Source organism: Lipophrys pholis (genome assembly GCF_963383615.2).
Source record: "Lipophrys pholis genome assembly, chromosome: 7".
Lineage (NCBI taxonomy): Eukaryota > Metazoa > Chordata > Actinopteri > Blenniiformes > Blenniidae > Lipophrys > Lipophrys pholis.
Window position 1 is genome coordinate 18,215,742 of NC_137638.1, and position 22,896 is coordinate 18,238,637.

General features: G+C 42.1%; 1 protein-coding gene across 2 annotated transcripts; it reads right to left on the bottom strand.

The window, feature by feature from the left end:
- Positions 1-304: 304 nt before the first annotated feature.
- Positions 305-21,951, bottom strand: ssh1a (slingshot protein phosphatase 1a). Of its 2 annotated transcripts, XM_080467268.1 has the most exons (15): positions 21,745-21,951; positions 19,167-19,204; positions 11,517-11,617; positions 8,788-8,852; positions 8,125-8,246; positions 7,694-7,762; positions 7,417-7,482; positions 6,956-7,150; positions 6,747-6,840; positions 5,815-5,943; positions 5,618-5,664; positions 5,373-5,519; positions 4,403-4,603; positions 3,000-3,696; positions 305-2,879 (listed from the first exon to the last, which is right to left on the bottom strand). In XM_080467268.1, exons 1-15 carry the CDS (start codon positions 21,823-21,825, stop codon positions 1,776-1,778), a joined length of 3,156 nt encoding a protein of 1,051 aa, XP_080323394.1. In that variant the 5' UTR covers positions 21,826-21,951; the 3' UTR covers positions 305-1,775. The 2 variants fall into 2 exon arrangements, with proteins under 2 accessions (XP_080323394.1, XP_080323395.1); XM_080467269.1 differs by lacking the exons at positions 19,167-19,204; positions 21,745-21,951 and adding an exon at positions 14,370-15,207.
- Between the last annotated feature and the right edge of the window lie 945 nt (positions 21,952-22,896).

Here is a 22,896-nt window from a genome sequence, read left to right on the forward strand (position 1 = left end):
CATGCAAACAGTGACGGGAAGCTAAATGTTATATAACCTTGCTGTTAGAAGCAGACTGCTGCCAAAGTATACAGACGGGGACATGATGTAATTTCAGGGTAAATTCTCCATTAAGTAGTACAAAACACAACATATAGTTAGATTTGCCTACATTATGTGGCGTCTGATCACATCCTGTCTTTTAAGAAGATCCTATTCTGTTTTTGACGTGTGTCCAAAGAATGTCAAACAAGCAAAACTACATAGTTGAAGGCAAGTTATGCCCAGAAGCATAATTAAAAAACAAATAAACAAGATCTGTAGTAAATTATGTTAAAGAAATGTTTATTTCCATCATTGACACTTACAATACATATTTTTCTTCCAACATAAAAAGTGCAATATGCATTCAAACTACAGCAATGGACAGTACAAAAATTACTGCATACTTAAATATAAAAAGAAAATGGTTACAAAACTGTGAAGTAACCTATTGTGATAATTGTCACCTCAGCGTGACAAAAGCTTTAAAACTCATCCAAGATATGAGCATCAAAAAGCTTAACAGCTATGCGCCTGATGACTCCACCAAGTCGCTTTCATTTCTCCCAAAAGGTGCATAAAAGATGACAGCAATTAAATATGTACGTGATTGACATTATGATTCATAGTCAGTTTGTACAGCTTCAATGGTGCTTCCAATTTATTAAGACAGCCCCCCCAAAAAAAACAACTTTGGTCTTTCACATTTCAAAAAGCACAAATGAGTTGAAAACGTTGGCAACCTTAAAAAGTAGATTTAAGGTAAAAAAAAGGGGTTGGAAGTAATGTCTTGGGTTTCATCATACCGTGCATCCCGACTCCTCACTCCGCCCTCCCAAAAAACATTGTACATTGAAGCGCACGATGACGGCAATAACGTCACTGTTATTTTGGAAGATAGCTTGCAGTGTACCAATATTCACTCAATTAAAAATTAAATAAAAATAAAGCAGTGCAAAAGAACAACAAACTCAGAAATGTTTCTGCTGTGTTTGTTGACAACAGTGAGCATGCCTCTGGTCAATGTTTCAACCCCGTCTCTCTGCTTTCACCCCATCCACTCACTCGAACAGTCACATGCTTTAACGTACACGTCCGTGTTAAAACGAGTGCAAAACTAATTTACTCACTTGAAGTCAGCGTCTGCAAACAAATCGAATTAAACTTTTGCCTGGTGATCATCTGAGCGAGAGCTCCATGAATACATGAGGTAACCATTCATTTTACAACCTTCTAACATCTAGAACATAAATTGTGGTAAACAATTCTACGTTTTCGACACCGAGCTTCCTGCCAAGCTCTTTGAGGGACTCAGGCTTATCCACGCCGGCTACCACTTTGTACCTGGTATGTAAAAATAATGTAAGTGCCGATGGATACCAGGTTAAAGGTTATAGAGCGCCTTATTTGTCTCGTCCTGCAGTCTAACACACAGCTCTGTGCCTCTGGTCTCGTAGGTAAGGCACTTGTTTGTCCATGAATCAAACAACGTTGGAGGTGAACTGATGGCTTACACACTTGTCAGATACAGCAATACGACTTTTTTTTTTTTTTTTTTTTTAACAGCAGTTTGAGAAACAATGTGGCAAAAGGAGAGCAAACGCTCCTTACAACAACACTTGGCATTGTTTTTTTGTTATTCGTTTCCTTAGACAAGACTCTAGCTTGTTTCCAGAATCTGTACAACCTCCTCTAGAGCCACACGACGAAAGAGGAGGGAGTCGGTGGAGTGTATATATCCTCCAAATGATTTGTCAGCTTCTGGGCTCACTTGGTAGCGCTCTCTGTGGAGTGTGCAGGTCCTTGCAGGGCCGGGACAGAGCAGAGCTAGAGGGAGAATCCCACTCCAGGCCAGATTCTGGCTCTGGGGACAAAGAGAGGAGCAGCAGTGTCCCTGCATCCGAGGAGCAGACTGAACACAGGTCCTCAGAGGAGAAGGTGAGGCTGCCCAACTTGGCCAGCGAGTTGGACCGCTTCAGTCTTGAGGGAACCGTGAGGCCAGCCAGTCGCATGCGGGTCTCAATCTCTTGTGCCCTCTGGCGCACAAGGCCAGGTTTCCCCCTGACGCTCCGCAGACTGTCGCTGCTGGAGCTGCGTGTCAGGGTGGAGCCGTGGGGCGAGGAGGTGGGTGTGAGCAGCCCAGATCCCACCACCCCCAGCAAGGCTTCGTTGGTCAGTGGCATCACCAGTGGCTCCAACCGTACTTGGCAAGGTGTCAAAGTTTTACAGAAGTCAGTGGGAAAGCCAGGGAACTGTTCTTCCTCCCCAGGGAGACAAGGACTCTTCTTGGACAATTGGCAGGCATGCAAAGACTGCAGACTCTCTTGGGTTGAGCCTGAAAGTTTCTCCAGTCTCTCTGCACGACGACGCACCAACCCAGAACTACGGAGCTGTAAAAGGGTCTCTTGTTGTTGACCAAGGTAGCAAGCCACTCCCGACTTTTCTTCCTCCCCATCTATGCTCATCAGCGCTGGGAGAGCCTCTGAAGTGGCTGCAGACTGGCCCTCACCCAGCTCAGTCTTTAACCTATGGAGATTGCCATTGTCTTCTGGCTTAATGTTTTCTAAAGAGCCTTTTGGTTGCTCTTCTCTGTCAAGTAGAGCCGTGGAAGGGGAGGGAGCACAGTTGGCACAGTTACAGAGCAGGCCACAGGGGCACTGCAGTCCCACTGAAGACTTGAGGCCTTCAGGTGAGGTACGGGACTGTAGGAATGAAGCACTTGGGACCTCAGGAGGACGAGGGTTAAGGCAAAGCTCAGAGGCCAGGGATGGATTATCTTCTTTGTCAATAGACTTAGTCTGATCCCACAAAGATGGCATAGAAGTATCAGCTGGAAGAAGGATGGACGAAGCCTTTTCCTAAATAAAAGTAAGCAAAAACAAATGTCAGAGGAACCATTGTCCAAGAGACCCTCATTTGAACAAGTAACAGCAATATTAATCCAAACTACAAGTATATGTATAAGTATAGTAACTTACATTGAGGTCGTGTGGAGAGCTGAAATGGTTGTTGTTGTTGGAGTTTTCATTGAGGGATGCCAGATCCATCCCATTACCCTCTGTATCACCTTCTACCTCCACATCTTGTGTTTCACCGCCGCCTCCTTCACCACCTCCTCCATCATCTGGCTGCATCAGTACCTCCATCTCTGCCTCCTCTTTTTGTACATCTTCCTCATCCTCCTCCTCAACTGTGCTGAACTCCAGCCTCAAACGGAGCTCCTCCAGCGGCTCAGGGCCTCGGCTACAGGTTTGTGCAGCAGTTCCCTCCTTGGGCCCAAAGTGAGGGAGCGGCGGGCCTTCATGTGCATCAAACGCCTCATCATCCAGCAGAGCATCTCGCTCGACATCCTCAATTTCTATAAAGACTTTTTCCATTCCTAAAAGAGGGGGGCCGCGCACGGGCGTAGATGGTTCACTGTCGAGCGCTGAGTCAGACAGCCGACGGAAATAGTAATTGTTGTAGGCTGGGTCAATCTCCAGAGCAACAGTCCTGCGCGGGGAGGGGCACGCTGCACCTTTATTGGAAAGAGCCTCGTCACAGCAGGGAGACATGCCTGGCTCTGGAGTCAAGTGCTCGCCTTCCTCTCCTCCACAAGACTGAGCAGGACCCTGCTGCCCCTCGGCCATCTCACAGTCTGCGTCTGGATGCCACAGTTTGTTATGCCGCTGTTTGCTGGAAAAACAGAAAAGCAATCGCTGAAGGCAGAAGCAGCAAACAAAAAAACAACTCAACCAGAAAAAGAAAGAGCCGAGACCAGTGGCTCTCAACCCTCAAGATCCTCTGAGATACTTTGTATAATCGAGAGCAGTGATTCTCAAGCAGGGGGCCCAACCCTCACTGCACTTAATTTATTTCTGTCACAAAACTACTGAGATTAAGCATTTACATTGAAAATGTATCATTCATCTAAATGATTTTTTAGTATATATAGTATGCATTAAGGTAAGCTTGCAAAAGAAGAGAAAAAAATGTCAGAGCATCAGGCAAACATTTAAGATGAATCAGCCAATTTTTTAAAAAAAGGGGGGCGGGGGGCACCAAGAGAGCTACATAGAATATGCTTTCATTGCAGCAATGGACAATTTTGAGCAGAGTCAATCTTATATGGTGATAAACTGACTGAACCAAAGTTTGAAACTGCGCAAACTGAAGCAGCACAACAACAAACACCACGAGAAGATGCAGAAACCCAAAAAGGTTTATCCTCAGAAAACGGAACTCGTCGGACTCATTACAGAATATACGAAAGAAGCTGTATTTTATATGTAGTGTGTTACAAGATCCCTTCAACATTTCTTTTGTAATTGTACACTGGCAACTAGAGGAACTCTGGGGATGACCACTGATCAAGACTACACACAAATTAAATCAAGTGTACCTGGCATCTAAAATGCCCTCGTACTCAGCCAGCTGTCTCATGAAGGCGGGGTTGGGTCGCGTGATGCTCCTCTTTTCCCGGACAAAGTTGTACGCTTTCTCCAGCGACCAGCCGTATTCCTTCATGGCGTAAGCGATAACTGTAGAGGCCGAGCGACTCACTCCCATCTTGCAGTGGACTAGACACTTGGAGTGATTCTTTCTGTAGGGTAAACATTACAAACAAGTACATAAACCCACTTGTACAGCCATATCGCAGTGATTAAAATCGGTTACATTTGGAGTGCTTTTCACACATGCTGCTCAGTGTTTTTTGTGTTTACAGTTACAAAACTGCAATGTTCAAATGGATATAATGAATGGATCCAAATAAAAGATCTATTGGCTGGAATCATGTGTTTTTCAGTCTTTTTCAACATAATTCTAATTAATCAAATCAAGTTGAAATGAATTTTCTCATTCAGTCATTTTACCTTGCTTTTCTAATTATGCAGCTCTCTGGGCAATTTTTCAATCTCTCATCTGGGTAACTTCTCAGCTCACTGATCCCTTTATTTGTTGCTTATTTCATATAAGCTGGAATTTTAGAAATGCAGGGTTTTATTTCTTGCATGGAAACAGAGAGAAGTCTATACTTCATTGTACAGATGAAACCTTACACGATACAATTTTGTGTTCGTCCAATCAGTCATGTTCTGCACTGAAAAGTCAGTCCGAGGGGTCTTGGTCTAAGTCCTTAAAGGACTTGAATGAATTCACGACTTACTAAATAACAAACTTTGAAAATAAGAAATAATAAAACACAATCTATATTTTAGAAAAACATTTTCTCCCAAATTTGAGTCATCTAATGTGGGAAAGTCGACCTTTCACAAGGTTAAACAAGCACATATCGTGTGATATTATGATATTTATGTAGTTGAGTAATAAAAGCAAATGAGCAACATGTTTTCTGTTCCATCAGGACTCACTTTGCTTTCACAATGAAGTTGTACGTGTCATTCCAGTGAGCCAGCAGGTCAGTGGCCTCTTCGTCGTAGACTCGGATGTTGTGATAACTGAATGTGCCTGGAAAGAAGTTGTCTATTTCCCTGGTAACATTGAGAATATAGCCCACCCTGTGGAGGAAATATGATGTTCAGTCATCAGCAACATTCTTTCTCGCTTGAATCATAAAGAAAATATGTTGGGTGCAGAGTGATCTAAAACAAATCACCCCGATTCCTGCAGCTCCTCCAAATTAGATGCATTCCATTCAGATCCCTAAAACAAATGAGACAATATATTTCACAATGAGAACTTAGCAAATCTTTAGAAAATTGATTGATTGCTTAACAAAGAGGATTTTACAGGAAAACCAAGTTGCAGCACACATTTCTGTACATGTAAGAGCCTCTGCATCCGTTTTCTTACCAAGTAGACGTGGTCAAAGATGAGGGTTGCTTTGTCCATCTGGCCCAGGATCAGCAACATCTCATTGTCAATGTACTCTTTGTACTCCTTCAGGTTGCAGTTCATGTGTTGCTCCAACTCTGTACGAATCTGACAGTAAAAAAATGATACCGCATTACAAATGCACAAGAGCCTGTCACGAATAGGGAAGGATGTGAGAAGACGCAAAAAGCTTTCAGCTTACAATTTTATATGCCTAAATCGTAATTAAGAGCCACTTAAGGAGTCAGAACAAGCGAATTATGACCAGAATTAAAGACTAAGAAAGCGCGAAAACCTAAAGAGTAACTGCAACTGAGTTCAGCTGATTCTTGTTTCCACTCTGCAGCCTATGAATCTACAAGATCTGCAAAGAGTGGTGATCAAAACCACATTACTCCACCTCTGACCTCATCACAAATGTAAAATACTCAAAGAAGGGCTGCAGACTGACAAAGTCATACTTGGACTCTACGACCATAATCAGGTACGTTTTTTGATGACAATTAGACTGAAGGAAAGAACTGCCTGGTTGGTCTTAAAAGTGGGAGTAGAGATATTCTGCTTTGGATTGTGAGAGATACAGAAGATTCTGCAGGAATCCGGCTTGGTGATTTTGGCAACTGTCATCGAATAACTGACTATTGTTTAAATCATGTTAACGTTCAATAAATAAATAGTAAAATGCATTGGCTTTTATCAGCTAGTAATTCGGTGTGTGATTTCTGAGGCACAGGCATTTTGTTTTGGTTTTTTCACTTCCCACATCAACAGAGAAATGAATTACTGCAAGGTTTGCAAATTAGAAGTGAATTATCGTTCATGCAAATGGAGTCGGAGAACAAGAAACCAGAAGGATCATATGTAAAGCAATGGTTTAATCTATAGGGGGTGTGTCAGCATATCTTTTTTACCTGTTTACAGGTGACGTTCTCAAGGTCCTGGCACATCATGATACTTCTGAGTTTGGCTTTAATAAGGCACTCTGTCCTTTCTCTCTCCGAAGGCCTGCCGAAAATTAAGTCACATAAAAAAAAATCCCACAACAGAATTTACTCCTGAATTGATAAAATGTAATCATTTTTGTGAGAAATCTGTGGCGTGAGAACTTGTGTAGACTGACTTGTCGACAAACATGGTGGGCGAGTCCGGCCGCGTTGTCTCCAAATCTTTCATGGCGTTCCACTCATTGATGCAGCTCTGGTCTGAGGAAATGCAGCTCTCATAATAGCCCATCCAGGTGAGTGCCATGCCTCCAGGGAAGTAGTTATACCTACGTGACACCTCACATGCTTTGTGCAGCACCTGCAGCGCCGACCTAGATCATTGTTGTTTGAAAAAATATAAAGAGAGAAAGAGTTGGAAATGACTGATTCATGTCAGAGCTTTGGTAACACACTAATCATGCGAGTGCAGTACTGGCTTTGTTTAGTTGTGTGCACATGTGTCATCATACCAGCAGGTGGCAGAGTGAATCAGCACTGCTTGAGTCTGCATCACTGCAGCAAAGATTTATTGTGGTGTGCAATAAGGATAAACTGTCTTAGACAGCCACTGTGATTCCAGAAGCTGATTATTACTCACCACATAGCCTGCACGGACACGGGTTTGAAGACATGAGTCCGACCTGCCGTGTTCACAGTAAAGCCCCTGAGGAACAAGCAAAACAGATGGTTATTCCCCGAGCTGGAGCACAATGTAGCTGCAGCTGAATTCAGTTCATACGATGTCTTCGGTGAGAGGTGCGATGTGGAGTTTAAAAAAAAAAAAAAAAGAGAGAAAAAAAAAGCTATGGATTTCAATTGTTCCAGCTGTGTCCTCTGTCTGTACAGCAGAGATCAAAGAGTGAGAGAAAACGTACCCGTCTCCATCCAGATGGATCTTGGTATCACTCCACAGAGGTAGCGCCATGCCGATGGAACAGCTTTTGCTGTGGAGGGGGGAAGGAAACAGTTTTTCATCAACTGTGTTCATTACTGGGGTCTGAGCCTTTTACACAAACTGTCTCATAGAGCTCACAGACGGGAGCTGAGTCCAATCATTCATGTCAAAGAACCGTTTTGCTTTCCCCTCATAATAAGAAATACCCCATTTGCAAAATTTATTTATTCTTAATTGCACAACCTGAAAGGTTCACAGAAATTCTAAATGAAATTCTATTTACTGAAAGTCAATGTTATACAAGCAATACTGATTTGAAATGAAGATCATTAAATTCATTTCCCCCCCCAATTTAAATAGTGTCTGGTGACACTAGTCCTTTCATAACTCCATGACGGTGTTCTTATGTACCCGTCTTTGCTGTTGAAGTCAATTCCCAAAAGGATGTTCTCCTCCGTGTCCTGTCGCCCGCTGGTGTACACCACCACCATGTACCGCACTCGGTCCGACCATGCACTCTCCAGCCGCACCGCCTGCACAGGGAACAGCCACCTTACTTCAAAGTCCTCTGTGTTTTACAACTATTCAAAACACATTTCCTTAATAGTGAAGAAAGACAGACATTTCTTTCATGTTTTTAATCACTGAAATGTAAAAATTGCCTTAAATGGATGGACTTATGAACTAAACTGTCAATCTGTTTACCACCTATTGTTCTTGAGAAGCAACTAAAGGCCAGTAAAGTATGCCGACTCGACAAGGTGTCACAGGATGTGCAGATAAAAACACTGTGTGCTGTCAATAGTGAGTCTTCAGCATGTGTGAGGTGTTAAACACAGAATAAAGCAAGTTTCACACTCCTTCATGTATCAACATACCATGGAAACATTTTGTCTTGCCCTCCACAGTGTGTTCAAACCTGTTCTTATGGGCTAATAATTACAGTGAGCAAATAAGATTGCGAAGAACAACAATAAAATGCATTCTGTAGGACTTGATATGCCAGATTGAGAGTGACTGGCTCTTGTGTGTGTGAGTGTGTGCACACGTTTTTTTTTATTGTTTAACTCTTACCAGTTTAATTCTGTCTTCCGAGCGAAGAATGTTTATCATCACCTGCAGGTGTTGAGGTAAGTCGCCTGTAGAAAAAGATGGCACATTGAGTCTTGTCAGTGTGTGAATGGACTCCACTGTGGAGACTGTTTGACTGTAATACCAAGAGATAATATTGTTAGGGGTCTAATGCAGGCTGGCGACAAGAAGCTTATAGAATCATTACAGGCTTTACTGTAGTCTAGTAAAGTTACACTGCTCCCTAGTGTTTAATAATAAAGATTTCTCCGCATCGAGCCAAAACTAAAGTCAACTCCTAGAAATGATTATCCATAACATGTTCATTGATTTTTACCAGCTGATGTATGTTTTTGATTAAATAAAGAAAAATTAATTGACAGGCACTTTTTTTTTTTTTTGCAGGAGTATTTTACTTTTCTCTCTCCAAGAATTTGTATCTACTCGTTGTACATCCCTCAATGGTGCCGGCGGCAAGACATGTCCGTGTGGCTGGATAACAGTGCAGCGTACGGAGATGGCATCAAGCCATACAAGTAAAGATCTCTATTTGTCTCACCTTAATTTCCCTCGCATCGTATTACTCTACAATGTTTGGACACAGGCGTGCTTCGAGCTCATTCTGACATTTTTAACACCATTTCATAAGATGTAAATAAAACACATGTTGGACAGATGCTGGGGTGTATATGGTATTCTGCAAGATAACTTCCACATGCTGCTGTCTGCTGCGCTAAATGCAACACAACGCATGCTGGAAGGCAGTCTATAAAACTGCACAAAGGATAACGATGTGCATGAATTCCAAGAAACCATGAGGAGGATGAAGCTTCCACAGTCTGTCAAGTCATGTGTTCAGTCCGTGTTGAGTTCGCTCTTCCATCAGAGGACGTTTGTAAAGCAAGTCTATGTACACTTTCAGACTGACTCGGTTGCCTTTTTGCACCCGGGAGTGCAGATGGCAGCTTTCCCACTTCAACAAATGGTTTTGAATAAAGCAGCCCCTTTACTTTAACCCACCAAATCTTGGATGATGATACTGCAATGCCGTACATGGTGGTTCCTTAACCACATAAGAATGAATATTTATGATTTGAATTTCACTGAGAAAGGAAGCGACTATCTGATGGGCCTTGTCACTCATTTATTCTTCCACAATTATACAGCATATCTTTTCAAATGACAAAAGTTTATTTTAAAGAGTGGGATAAGAAGCCAGTAAAATTCAACATTTAAAAATGTCACAACATTAGAATTAACTGCAGGGGAGACAATAATTTGATCAACTCAGATTTTGTTCAATATTAACCAATAGGCCTTATGATTTTAATTATCTGAAAAATATTATGAAGCATTATACATGAACTGGGCCGCACAGTGGTTTAGTGGTTAACACTTGCTTCACAGCCAGAATATCTTTTGTGTGGAGTTTACATCTTCCACCTGGGCGTTACTTACATGCAGGGATTTTCTCTGGGTGAGCTGGTTTCCCCTCATAGTTCAGAAACATGTGTATTAGGTTAATATGTGCCACTAAACTGCATGTAGGCGTGAAGTTAAGGGGGTGTGATTCTCCACTGTTTTCTCTATAACAGACTGGTGAACTATCCAGGAAGCGTTTCATCTATTGTGAGCTGGGATTGGCTCCATTCAACAACTCTAAATTAGATAGACATCGTGGGTATAGTAGATGGAGGGATGCAGAAATGAGATCATCTTAAGGGGATAAAAGTGGGTACATTTATGCATTTTGACAGCATCTTAAGTTACTTATTGAAATTTCATCCTGCTCAAACAGATTTCATCAATGAATAGTCACTGAATAGTTTGATTTTACTGCCCACAGCAATGGAAGAATGATGTGAAGAAAACCATTACAGTGTAATGGTGTATTTGAAGATTTTGATGTACGAGATGGATCAGAAGAAAAGTGAGCTCCTGAACTTCACAAGTAGCTGCAGCAGAATAGAAACAGCTGTGAGCTACAAGGGTCAATAAAACTTATTTTATATACACACACTTGCAACTTTCAGATAAATAATATTAGACATTGCAAATGTCTTGTTGGCCACAGAAAGAAACAGCTTTAAAATGTTTTTATTTTGAAGGTTTAAACCTTGTAGTGCCTTGTTTATTCTTATAACAACTTGCTGATGGGACAGAATACACATGAACCCTGTGACCACTGTTCCTCTGGTAGCTGGACACTCATTGTAAGGACTAGAATATCTTTCTCAAAGGCCACAGTCACTAAGAAGTAACACCACCATTTTCCAAGCCAAATGCTTGAGGATAAAGTAGGGACTAAATATATTGGCATTACCCAACTAAATGGATGGCAAAATGAACAAAACTTGCTGTCAGAGGCCTGCCAAAGTCAACCTGACCTAAATTCCCATCATGCCACGGAACTGTCACAAACTACACATTGTAATCCAACTTTTGCAGTCATTATAATTTAGCACAAGGAGAAAAACAGAGGACCTACAAACAATAAGGGTTTCCTCTAATCACTGACAGAAGTTTTGCCCACAGTGCTACCAGAGGCTGGATTTACGCACTAATCTGCCTAAGCTATACGTCTGGAACATGCTTATCAATGAGGCAGCCTCCTCCATCCTCTTCACCTACAAACATCTGCTGCAGCGTTAAGAAGAGCGCAACACAACCACAATATTTAACCTGGATAAATAGTCTGACAAAGAGAAAGATGATATAGTTTCGTGTCTCACCTGCATGCTTGTGATGAGGATGTGCTTTCTGGTCCTGATGGCTGCTTCCCTGCTGCAAGAAGAGAGCAGCACCTTTCACCATGAAGAAGCTCTCACTCAGGCTGAAGGCAAATTGGAAACAGGAGTTACAAGCCTTGAAACATTGACAATGTACATTACGCATTGCTGAAAAGGAACAGCTCAGCACAATCTCTCCACCTTCTTGACGGAACCAAGCTCAGCATAGAGACACAAGGCAAATTTAATTTTTTTACCTTTACCAAGACGGTTCAGTTCAGATAAGACACAGCAGACAAGCAAGATTCACAAGCATAAGTCAGGGTTGTCTGCTGCTGAGTGGAAAAGCCCATCCGCCACATTACAGAGGCAGACCTCAGGTCTGCAGCAGTCATGAATCAGGCTTTTATTCTGAAAACTGAATCGTCTCTTTTCTGCTGCATTGTCCACACTCGGGTTTGCCTTGCCGCGCTTGTGATGTTTGATGTATTGCAAATCAGACCCAAATAATCCACCAAACTGCAGTGATAAGCAATGTTAATCTTCAACACTGGGCAAAAAGCTGCAATTATCCCTTCACACCTGCCTGTAAAAATCCTGACTTCTTTTTTCAGTTGGCTTTGGAACCGTCAACTGATGACATAAGTGAGGAACTGCAGTAAAAAGTGAGGTGTTTCCTCCAGGCTGAATTCAGTCATTCCATTTCACTGAACGACAATGTGTGCACATTCATAAATCTATCTTATGTGGCAGCAGGGCAGAACACAAGCACCGTTTTCTCTGACTGTGTGTGTGTGTGTGTGTGTGTGTGTGTGTGTGTGTGTGTGTGTGTGTGTGTGTGTGTGTGTGTGTCTCTCTCTAGTCTGGCAACGCAGGGGCATCATTACGTGAGTGAAAAAAGTGACGAGTGAGTGGATCAAAACAAACTCTTAACAGGTAGGACAGAAAAACCTGTCTCCAGCCATTATGAAACACACTGATGTAATATACCTGCTGCCAGAATAATAAATCAGATGGACTCATTTTACTGATGACCCGAGAGAGAAGAGCACTGGTGCTTTTCACAAATGCTAGATTTATAGAGAAGCTACACTGCGGCTGTGCTGTCTGGGTCTTTAGTTTTTATGTCTATGTGGCATAAAAAGTTCAAGATGAGTAGCTGACCTATATTTGTGTGAAGTTAAATTAAACAGCAGTTCACAGCATACTTAGAACCCCCCCCCAAAAAAAACCTAGTGTGTGTTCAGCTAGAGTTATTGACATGCCGATGGAGTCACATGCTTTGAGGTTAAATGAAAGAGAATCCATTATGATCGAGCTAAATGCACATGCTAAACTCCTGCTATTTATGATATGATCAAAACTGCTCTCACTGAAGGAGCATCTTTCAAGAAATCGGTCCTAAGTTTGTTTAAAAATGAAAAAAGAAAAAAAAAAGAAATGCATACAGGGTAAAAATATCTACAAAGGCTGCAGAGAACACTTTCTGGGAAATGATTCAGCTCGCCCAAGTCAGCAGTGATCTTCATCTTAGCATGCACACTGCACGTAAATGTGGATTCTAAGGTTGACTTATTGATTACCTAGAAAACTATAAAAACAAGTGTCACTGGTCTGAGCTGCTCCTATTTTAAACTGTGTTTCTAGAACAACTATCCTTGAACTACTTAGGCTCCAACATTTTTGAAAGAATGAAAAAGTATGCAACTTTGTTCTGGACTAGGCCACATCGCCTGCAAAACAAACATGCTGTTTAATTAAATGTCTTTAGTCTAAATAAAATCTCCTACATCAGCACATTAGTACATCAACCTCCTACAGTGAGCCCACAAACCCCACATGCAGAAGAGCAGGCAGGACCAAATTGGATGATTTTGTGGGAACAATGGATTTCATTCTGTACACCTCACAATAAATTCCGGCCGCCTCCAGCACTGCCGAGAAAGAAGAAAGTTTCAGTGACAAAGCCTGGGGGTGGACACTTCTCAACATGAGCTTTTGTCTCACTCTGGTAGATTTTTGTTTCCCTTGGCTCCATTTTGGAGATTTATGATTCTGTCAGGAAGGTCTATGATAGATAATATGAGTCAAATGCGGCAATAGATAGGTGAAGGCTCCAGGCTCATTCCGGTAAACAAATGTAAAGGTTTGTGATTCAACTGTAAGTCTATAGATCGTAATGAGTGACACCTGATAAGGAGGAAATAGTTCCAATTTGCTCTGGGTGCAATTTGAGGACACTTGAACTCATCTGTCAATCAAGAGCTGTTTCCTGGGCCATGTTCTGACGTCCTACCTGAACAGCATCAGCTCGACTGTCTCCTGTACCGAGGCGCCCTGCTATCAGCTTCTCTACAAACGCTATGGCGAACAATACATTTGCAATCAAACCAAACAAAGACTACAGGAGAAAAGGTTTGGCAGATAACTTACATGATCGTGTGCCATTATAATGTACAGTGACTATATGTTGTTTACAGAAACAAACAATAAATCAGATTGTTCGGTTGAGAAGTGAGAGGGGTACAGTTGTATTGGCATGAACAGCCAGTGAATGACAACTTGCATTATTTTAAGGTCCCGATGTTATATTAGCTATCATGTGACTGATTCAATGTAGTGGCCTGAAGTCCCACTATGCTTGTGCATCCAAAAGATTCATTCACCAATCAGAGCAGATAACAACATACATTTAAAGTTACAATACAAAAGATACTTATTTGAAAATTTCTTAAAACTGAAAAGTGTAAACAAGTTGATAGCAGATCAAATCTCAAGCAGGTATTTAATCTCAAGTCTTGTCTGGGAGGAATTGTATTTCTAAGCCCCTCACTGAAGTAGGTAAACTCAACTCACATGCGGTTTATCTCACTCTGGGTCAACACCGCATTCTCCACAAAGTAAGGTATCATCTTCATCATGGCCTCCTGAATGGGTTCTACCACCAGATGCATCCTGTTGACTGGAAGGAAACGGCAGGCCTCTCTGGAAGGAGCTACCTCCTCTTCATCAGCCTCAAGAGACACCGAAAGCAAAGTGCAGAAGAACGGCGACGGCTTCAGGTCTTGGCCCTCCGCTTTTGAGTGACAAACTGACAACAGCCTGCCCTCCTTGAGTGCTGCTCAGAGGAAAAGCGTCGTCTGTTCAGTCGCCACTCCCTCTCGCTGCTGCCTCCTCCTCTCCTCTCATCTGAGCCTCACTGTGTGCGAGTCAGCCTCCCGCCTGCAGGGACATACTGTAGCCTCCGCCCGCTGCCTCAGGCACTCACAACCAGTCTCCCACGTCCCTCAGCCTCAGTCTGTTTTGTCTGCGTTACAATCCTATGCAGTAAGCTGAAGGTTGAACATCCTCGCCTGCAAGCATGAGATTCTTTTATAATACAAGAGACGTGTTTCTGTTCCTTCGGCGTGAAGGGAGTGATTTGTTTCAACCATCAGGTCAGAACCAATTTAAAGTGGAGAACAGGCCATCTCTTTTAGCCAATGAAAATCGTCTATATTTCCAGGATATTGTCTTTCCAAAACCCAGTGAGAGTGCCCCTGTCTCCCTCCTCCTTTTCAGAAAGAATCACAACTACCATGAAGACAAAAAAGCAGACAGAAGAGTCTTGGCCCCCAAAACTTCTTAATGGGATGTCTCGATGTGCATGCCACACGAGGGGTCAACAGAATCCAAGGTAGTGCTTCCAGGGAGCTTAACACATGGGCCAAGCATGGGTGGAAAGGGCAGTGAGAACTGGCAACGTCCCAAAACTCCCAAATCTCATTATACTCAGGCTTATAAGGGAGGGATTATCTTGTCTCTCTCTTTCAAATGGCCAGCGTTGGCTGTCAATCACTCTCATGTATCGCAAACAAGCCACAATGTGTTTGATTATTAGAGAGCATGACCGATTAATGAAGGAAATATCCTGTTCCAAATGCATCTGCAAGTGCAACATTCTTAATATGTGCAGTGCACAATGATTTAGAAATCTGATTCTTCAGATTTTTGGCAGCTAATTTAGAAAACACCTTTCTTATGCCCCATTTCACTTTCTTGCTAAGTATTGCATGCTGCACGCATGTACTCCAGGCTTACACAGCTCTGTTAATCTGGGAGGATTTGCTGACAGACATGAACAACAGCTCTGTGACACAGATAACAAGATAGCCCTCCTATTCTCCTTAACAATAGACTACATCTTTAACACTGGGTCACCAGCAGACAACACACTCAACAAAGTGACGTGGGTTCATGGACGTTACAGGTGGAAACCTGACCATGTGTCGGGTGTTTTGGCGGAGCGGGAGGGACCTGGATACAGGCGTTTCCTGTACCTTTGAGGTCAAACTTTTGAAACAGAAGGCAGGGCTGAGGGCATGTCACAGAGTTAAGATATAGTTTGCTGCTACAAAAAGTACCCAGATGGATCTGGAACGGGCCAAACACGACCAGATGTCCTGTAAGCCAGAGCTCTGAGTCACCAGGTGCACCGCGATGTGAGAGAGGTGCACTGGATTACACTGAGGACTCACTACAAAGAGGCTACACAGACGCTGCGGTCAGGCTGCTTTATTCATGGTCTAAAGAGTGTTTTGCACACTCCAGCACAGTGAGGGGGGAAAAAAAAGCTCCTCTTGAGGCCGAGTTGCATAATACTGGCATTTTCTCACTGACACCACTGAAAGTGGCAGAGACAGAATGAGGTAAAGAGAGAGGGGCTCAGAAAAAGGAGGGTTGGAGCTCTTCAGGTATCACCGGTAACACGAAGGGTCCAAACGTCAGATAAATAACATCCCCATGTTCCTGAGCTTGTGCTGTTTAACACTGGCTGTCTGCATATGTACTTTCTCCTCATATGTTCTAGTTTAACACTTTGGAGCATTTGGACATAACGTCTTGACAAGTGCGCTATTCAAATGCAAAACAGAGGAGTGAGTTTAAATGGAGCTCGCCATGGAAGTCTTTTTTTAAGAGCTCACAATCCTTCTATTCTCCTTCTGCGGAAGCAGAGACACCTACACCACGTTAACATTGATCGTCTTCCACAACTCAGACTCGTCCTCATTATCAAGGTCAGTCAGGAACAGCAAGTTCAGATACTCCAACACTGTCTGCCATCTAGTGTGCTTGATCGATGTAACAATCTAATCAAAAGAGATTTATGTCTGCCGAGTAAAAACCAATCTGATTTGTTCAACATTATGAACCTGTCTGGGATTATATTTACATAACATAACTTCTCGGCTCGTCAAAAAATGCAAGACCTCTTCAGGCAAGCGAGAACTTGCATCATGCATGGATCATTCCCACACACACATCCACTGCTTAAGGACATTGCACAGGCTGTTGCATAACTGTAAGGGAACTGAACTCTTTGAATGACGCATTTGATTATCTCCCGGTCACAAGTGCGCCGTTTCCTAAAACTTTGCTCAATTCACATATTATGAGGAATAAAAGGATCCAGCAAATTGTGAGAAAAATCACATTTGGAAGAACAATGTGCATTCACATTACAACAGAGGCCTCTGTCAATATGAGTGACACAAAAAGACCTACTCTGTTATAACTGTCATCACTGTGACAAATCACGCAGGCATGTAGATGATTACTAAACTCACTGTGTTGCGTTCATACGAGTTCACATGAAATCTGTTTAGGGAAGTTGAATCAGAGCATCAGCAATATTAGTCAGTCTCACACATTAAAGAGTACATAAGCAGCAGCATTTTAGAGTGTGTTTTTTTTTTTAATATAATGTAGCTGTTGTCCAGTCATATTATTGCTGATGGTTCATCTTAAATCTGGACGTTGTGAACACAGTTTGATTTCTGTGATTAAAACATACAGAAACTGGCAAAACAGCACATTGCTTTCATTTCAATGTATCACCTTATATATATTAAGATATCAAAAGATCCCATATCTTTTGAAGCTAGTCTCTAACAGCTTTTACCAGATAACTGACTTTATTATTTAACGTAACAGAGTCACCGTGTCTCAGTTTGTAAAGCACTAATCTGCTCTCCAAAGATATCAAAAAAACACACACGTACGGTGACTATTTTCAGCAAAGAATAAACAAACACTGCAGCCAAGTGGTTTCCTAAAATAATCTACTTTGCTCTAAAAATATATTCTTGGTCTTGTCACACAGTTGGAAACGTATCATCAACTACTTCAGACAGAGAAAACACTGATTGCAACAATAAGAGCTACTGTGCAAATGCGAGACACTCATGTTAATTGTACCATGATAAATAGATTACCATGGCTGGGAATTAAATAATACATTAGAGACTTATTTGATATTTGCTTCAGAATAAAAACCTTGTGAATCAATGTTGCTTTTAAGGAAAGGTGTCTTGTGCAGGGTGTCCATATTTCACTGTCTCCACAAGGGGAGATGAAAGATTGTCTTAAAATGTCTTTATTTTCTACTTATTGGCACCAAATATGAAATACACAAGTGTTACCAGTATGATTTTAAATCTGGAAAGGCACTGGCCCTGCCATTTAGCTGCCTCCTTATGGGGCTGCTACACCAGATTGTGTGATCCCCACATTTGACTTGGCACTAGTCTTACCCTTCCTGACACAACCTGTACTGACGATGGTTAAGGTCCTAATTTACATGACTTGCGTTGTGCTTTTGGGGTCCGTTTACGTGACAACGGTGTTCGTGGTAACTGAAAACGGTTTCCGAGGTGGAACTTTTTGAAAAATGCTGGAGCTCCTGCGTATGCGCACCACGGCCGTAGAAAATAGTTCCTCTGTTCATGCACGAGTAGACGGATGATAACAAACATGGCGGCCTCCAGAGTGGCATGACTCCCAGTCCATATTCTAGTTTTATAGTCAATATTGGTAGTTTTATAGTTGAGAGTCACCCCTAAACGCATCCAATTTAATCTGTACATGCGAATGTTGCGTAATCTCTGTTGTTAATGTTTACAGCATATTGTTTTCTGCATGGACGTACGTGTGTGGTTTCAATACAAAAACAACCAACAGTGCCACCTCAAGGCCTGGCACGCTAACTACATCATTTTCAGTCTTTTTGCTGTTGCTATGGAAACTGACATCTTTTCCAGAACATTGCCAAGAAAACAAAAATGCAAAAATGATGCGCTTTCACTGGAAACGTTGGCGTGTAAATGTCGACTTAGTGTCACTGATGATTTCTCATCCAAATCTGATGAGAAACGTCCAAGTGACACCACTAATGATGCAGATTGAAAACAAGTTATGTAAAATTACCACTAATATAGATATACATATAACCTATAACTTGAAAGACTGCGGAAAATATTGTGGTTTTCCACAGCAGACGATGAGGAACCGAGGACTCCGCCAACAAGATAAACTGGTGCTTTATGATCATGGCGTTCAGTTTTTGATGCTCATTAGCATTTAAAGGTACAGACACAGAAACAGTCTGTTCTCAGTAGAGCTCATTAGACAGACTTTCAGACAGGCTGAAATTCAGGTCCGAGGCTGGATTTGGGGAAATACAATTTCAATAAAATCTTGTTGGACCTCTTAACTATATGAAATTGTTGAAATACTATACAATATGCGACAATATGGGACATTTAAGTGACTCAAATCAGTCAATTAATTAAAACAGGCAGCATGTAAGAAACTCTAAAGTCAGATGTAACGTACCTCTGATTTATTCGCCGTTCATCTTCACTCCCGAAATCCTGCAACACAGATCAAAGAAAAATTAACATTGGCAAACACGCTGGAGAAGAACAGCAATATTAGTAAACACACCTAACCAGAGGCGTAAAAAAGCAAAAGTTCATGTATGATTGAAGAACTTTTTAGAAAACTTGAAAAAATCTTAGATTTTGAAGGAACATTTTTTTTATTTCAAATGTGCCATTTTTAACTTCTGTCTCTTGGTGCAAATATACTGCAAATATACAATGTCCTTAATCTGCAGCTCGTATGTTCGCCTAGCGAACTAAACTTTGGGATTTCGTTACCAAATCAGCAGAAGGATCTCAGGCTGGATGGTTTTCTTTTTAGATTAACGTTGAAAAAGGTTTGTCACTTCTCATGGTAATGGACAATTTCTGCAGACTTCAGCATGCATTTTTTCCACATCCTTGATGCTCATGCTACACAGCCAGCAATAAGGAATCATGCTCTCACTGCAGCATCACAGATGTCCCGTCTCATTGCATTATTATTTTAGAAACGGGTGTGACTTTTATTGAAAAGTAAAGATTTTCATATTATGAAATGAAATAATGTTTGTACACAAGAAGTTTTATCACAATGGGAATTTACTGTGGGACAAAGTTGTTAATAGACTTCAATTCCACGATGTTTTCACCTCAAAGAGTTTAGTTCCATTCAGAAACAATAATGACAGCAGAGTGGCCATGCAAGAGGCTCACCATCCCTTCGAATTTACTTGGAGTTCAGTGTCTTTCCCAAAGGCACTTGAACAAATGGGTATCCAACCTGCTAAGCTTGGGATTGGGGGTCATCCTGTTCTACCACTTGAGCAACAGCCGCCCTTTGGGAGCAGATATGAATTGAAATTTTATCAACATGCAAAATGCGATTTTCAGCTTTTTTCGTTTGTGTGCCTTGCAATCAGTGCTACAGTGAAGGTGTATAGGAGGACGCTGATGGGACTGCGTAAAAATGTTTCTTTCAGCTGATAAACCAGCAAACACTGCAGAAAAAAATTGTGAAGAGTTAAATCTGTAAATATGTAACGATACTAAAAATCCACAAATGCAAAAAAATAAAAAATGTATCCACAAACGTGATACTGGCCAAAAGTGGAGTACATGATTACTGATAAGAATTTTAAACGAATGAAGTTAAGTAACTTTAAGACATGTCATGTTGTGTCAGAAAACCTTGATAGCCACTGCTGTATCATATTCTGGGGGAAGAAACTGGTGGAAAAAAACAAAAACAGAGAACGGAGAGCAGCATTTGTAACGAGCATGCTCGGGGATAAAAGAAAAACATTGCATGACAAGGTGAATCTCCATTACTCTGGCTGAATTAATCTCCATGCACTACCTGTCTCATGTTGGCATCTTGTCCACCCGTTTACCTCCGTTCTCTCCTGCTGCCCTCCCCACAGTAGTACTCCTCCCCACCCACCCCTCATGAGCAGATGACATCATGGCTGCAGCAGATTTCTGTCAGCTCTGTCTGTCACACCTCAACGCAAAACCCATCGACCACACCGAGGTGCAGAGCCACGACAAGGGAAAAAAATCCTTCTGTGAAAGCAATACGTTTGTCATATGAAGCTATAATGTGACACTGCAGTGTTTTTGAACATGCTGTCATTTGTTTTACTCCTGGCTTGATTTTGAAGTGAATGAATCTCAATCACTTATGTTACATAAACACAATTCTAATGTAAATCTGGATTGTCTGATGGTGTCATGCAAAGCTAAACAAGAAGAGCTTTTATGTTTACAGCTATTGGATAGCGCCCCCGTCTGGCAAATATTAAATATACTGGACAAAAGCGAAGGGAACTTAGGACCATAGTTTAGTGTCATAAATGATTACAGCTTTAAGTGAGTGAGCTAAAACAAGAAGTGAAGTGAAACCGTGGCTCCCTGTTATACAGAGCAGAAGAAAGTCTAGCCTATTTCCAGATGTGGCTGTGTGCTAAAATGGGAATCTACTACTTTCCTACCCTTAAGGAGGAGAATCAAGAATATACTACTGTGGGAATTAACATTCAAACATTTCCTGTCTATCGGTGCGTAAAACAGACGATATAGTTACATCCACTTCCCAGTATCAAGCATTATAACGTCCATTTTAATGAATCACTCAGCTGTAGCAGGACTGCAATAATTGTTGTTATTACTACAAATAGAAAGTTATTCTGAAATGTGAGAGAAAAACGTAGATTTGTAATGTCAATCAGCCACATCATAAACAGCTAACCTTAGCTACAACTCTTACCACTAACTAAGACTTGTCTTATCAAGCCAACATTTACCCGTTGACATATCACACTTTTAAGAAACGGGTCATTTTCTGTTGTTCAATGCCACTGAAATGATAAGTTGATCATTGATATAGCAGCAGGCTGCAGCTCGGAGGACGCCTGCTAACAGCCGTTAGCTCGCAGCCTAGCACAACACGGTAACTCAACCGAGCTGATTGAGCCTCAAAAAGCGGGCCTCCCACCGCCTGCATCCCCCCTGCGTGCCCCCAGTCCTCTCGCCGCCCTGCACACACTCACCTCCCCCGCTGCTGTGGTCGCTGTGCTGCCCGTGGAAGCGGCACTCGGGGTCGGGGACCGCTGCAGAGTAACCAACGCCATGGCTGGAGAATGAGGATGAGGATGATGATGCGCCGGCCGGCCGCTGTGGCCTGCTGAGCTGCAGCTAGCTGCTGGGGCTAACGGAGCGAGTGATAGACAGGCGGCCGGCGGGAGGCTGCCGGGCGCGTGCACAGGCTGGTGTGCGCGTGCAGCGGCTGCCATGCGCAGGCAGAGGCGACTGTGCGCGTGCAGGGCACTGCTTTATGGGACATGTCCATCATGCCCATTAGTTTTAGAATGTTTTTGATCATTTTAATATGTGTGACAGTTTTAAAATGTGTGAGAATTTTAGAATCGTGATTCTCACACTTGCTACCCGCACCAACAGTGGAAGATGAGCTCCCTCTAGCGGTACCTGAGGGCAGGTCATAAATATCCATCCGTCCATCCCGTTAACTCCTGTGCAGGGTCCCAGGGCTCTGCAGCCAATCCCAGCCAACTGCGCGAGGGCACGGTACACCCCTGGAGTCATGGGTCTATGCCTACAGTGGTGTGTTTTTTAAACTTGCGGTAGTGATGACGTCACTCATAGTGGTCCATCTAGGTCACGTGACTGTCGGTACGGCGGCACCTGCTGTTTGAAGCTGGGTATTCTTGTATATTTTGGTAAGGACCTCACTTGTAAGTTTTAACCCACATACTCTGACTTTCATCTATATTAGAAAGAAGTATTGATCGGTATCCCTGGCAACGAATAAAAAAAGACATACAAAATTGTATGTCTTTTTTGTATTAATTATTTTAGAAGGAAATTCACATCCATAAAGATAGATTTAGTAACACAAAGCCCTCCTAATTCCAATTAAAAAGGAAACCAAACAATGTATAAATACTATTTCAAATAATAAGAAAGCTGCTAAAACTCTTGAGTTATATACTTTGGTTTACAGTGCTTTATATTGTTTTAAATGAAAACTCCTGCTGGCTGCAATGTTGTTGTATATGAACGACTGTGTGTTTGGGATGTTTCATTGTTTGATTGTAACGTTTCATATTAGATAAAACAAACAAACAAAAACCCAGGCCAACGGACATATTAATGTTGATGCTTGTCGTTATTATTATGATGAT

Bases quoted from the DNA above. Each gene is read 5' to 3' on its own strand.
- ssh1a (XM_080467268.1), bottom strand. From the start codon at position 21,825: ATGGCGTTGGTTACTCTGCAGCGGTCCCCGACCCCGAGTGCCGCTTCC. The intron at 8,247-8,787 runs GTAAGAGTTAAA...TTCCCTGTGCAG, and splicing joins CGGAAGACAGAATTAAACTG to GCGGTGCGGCTGGAGAGTGC. The intron at 3,697-4,402 runs GTACACTTGATT...CTGTTTTTCCAG, and splicing joins GAGGGCATTTTAGATGCCAG to CAAACAGCGGCATAACAAAC.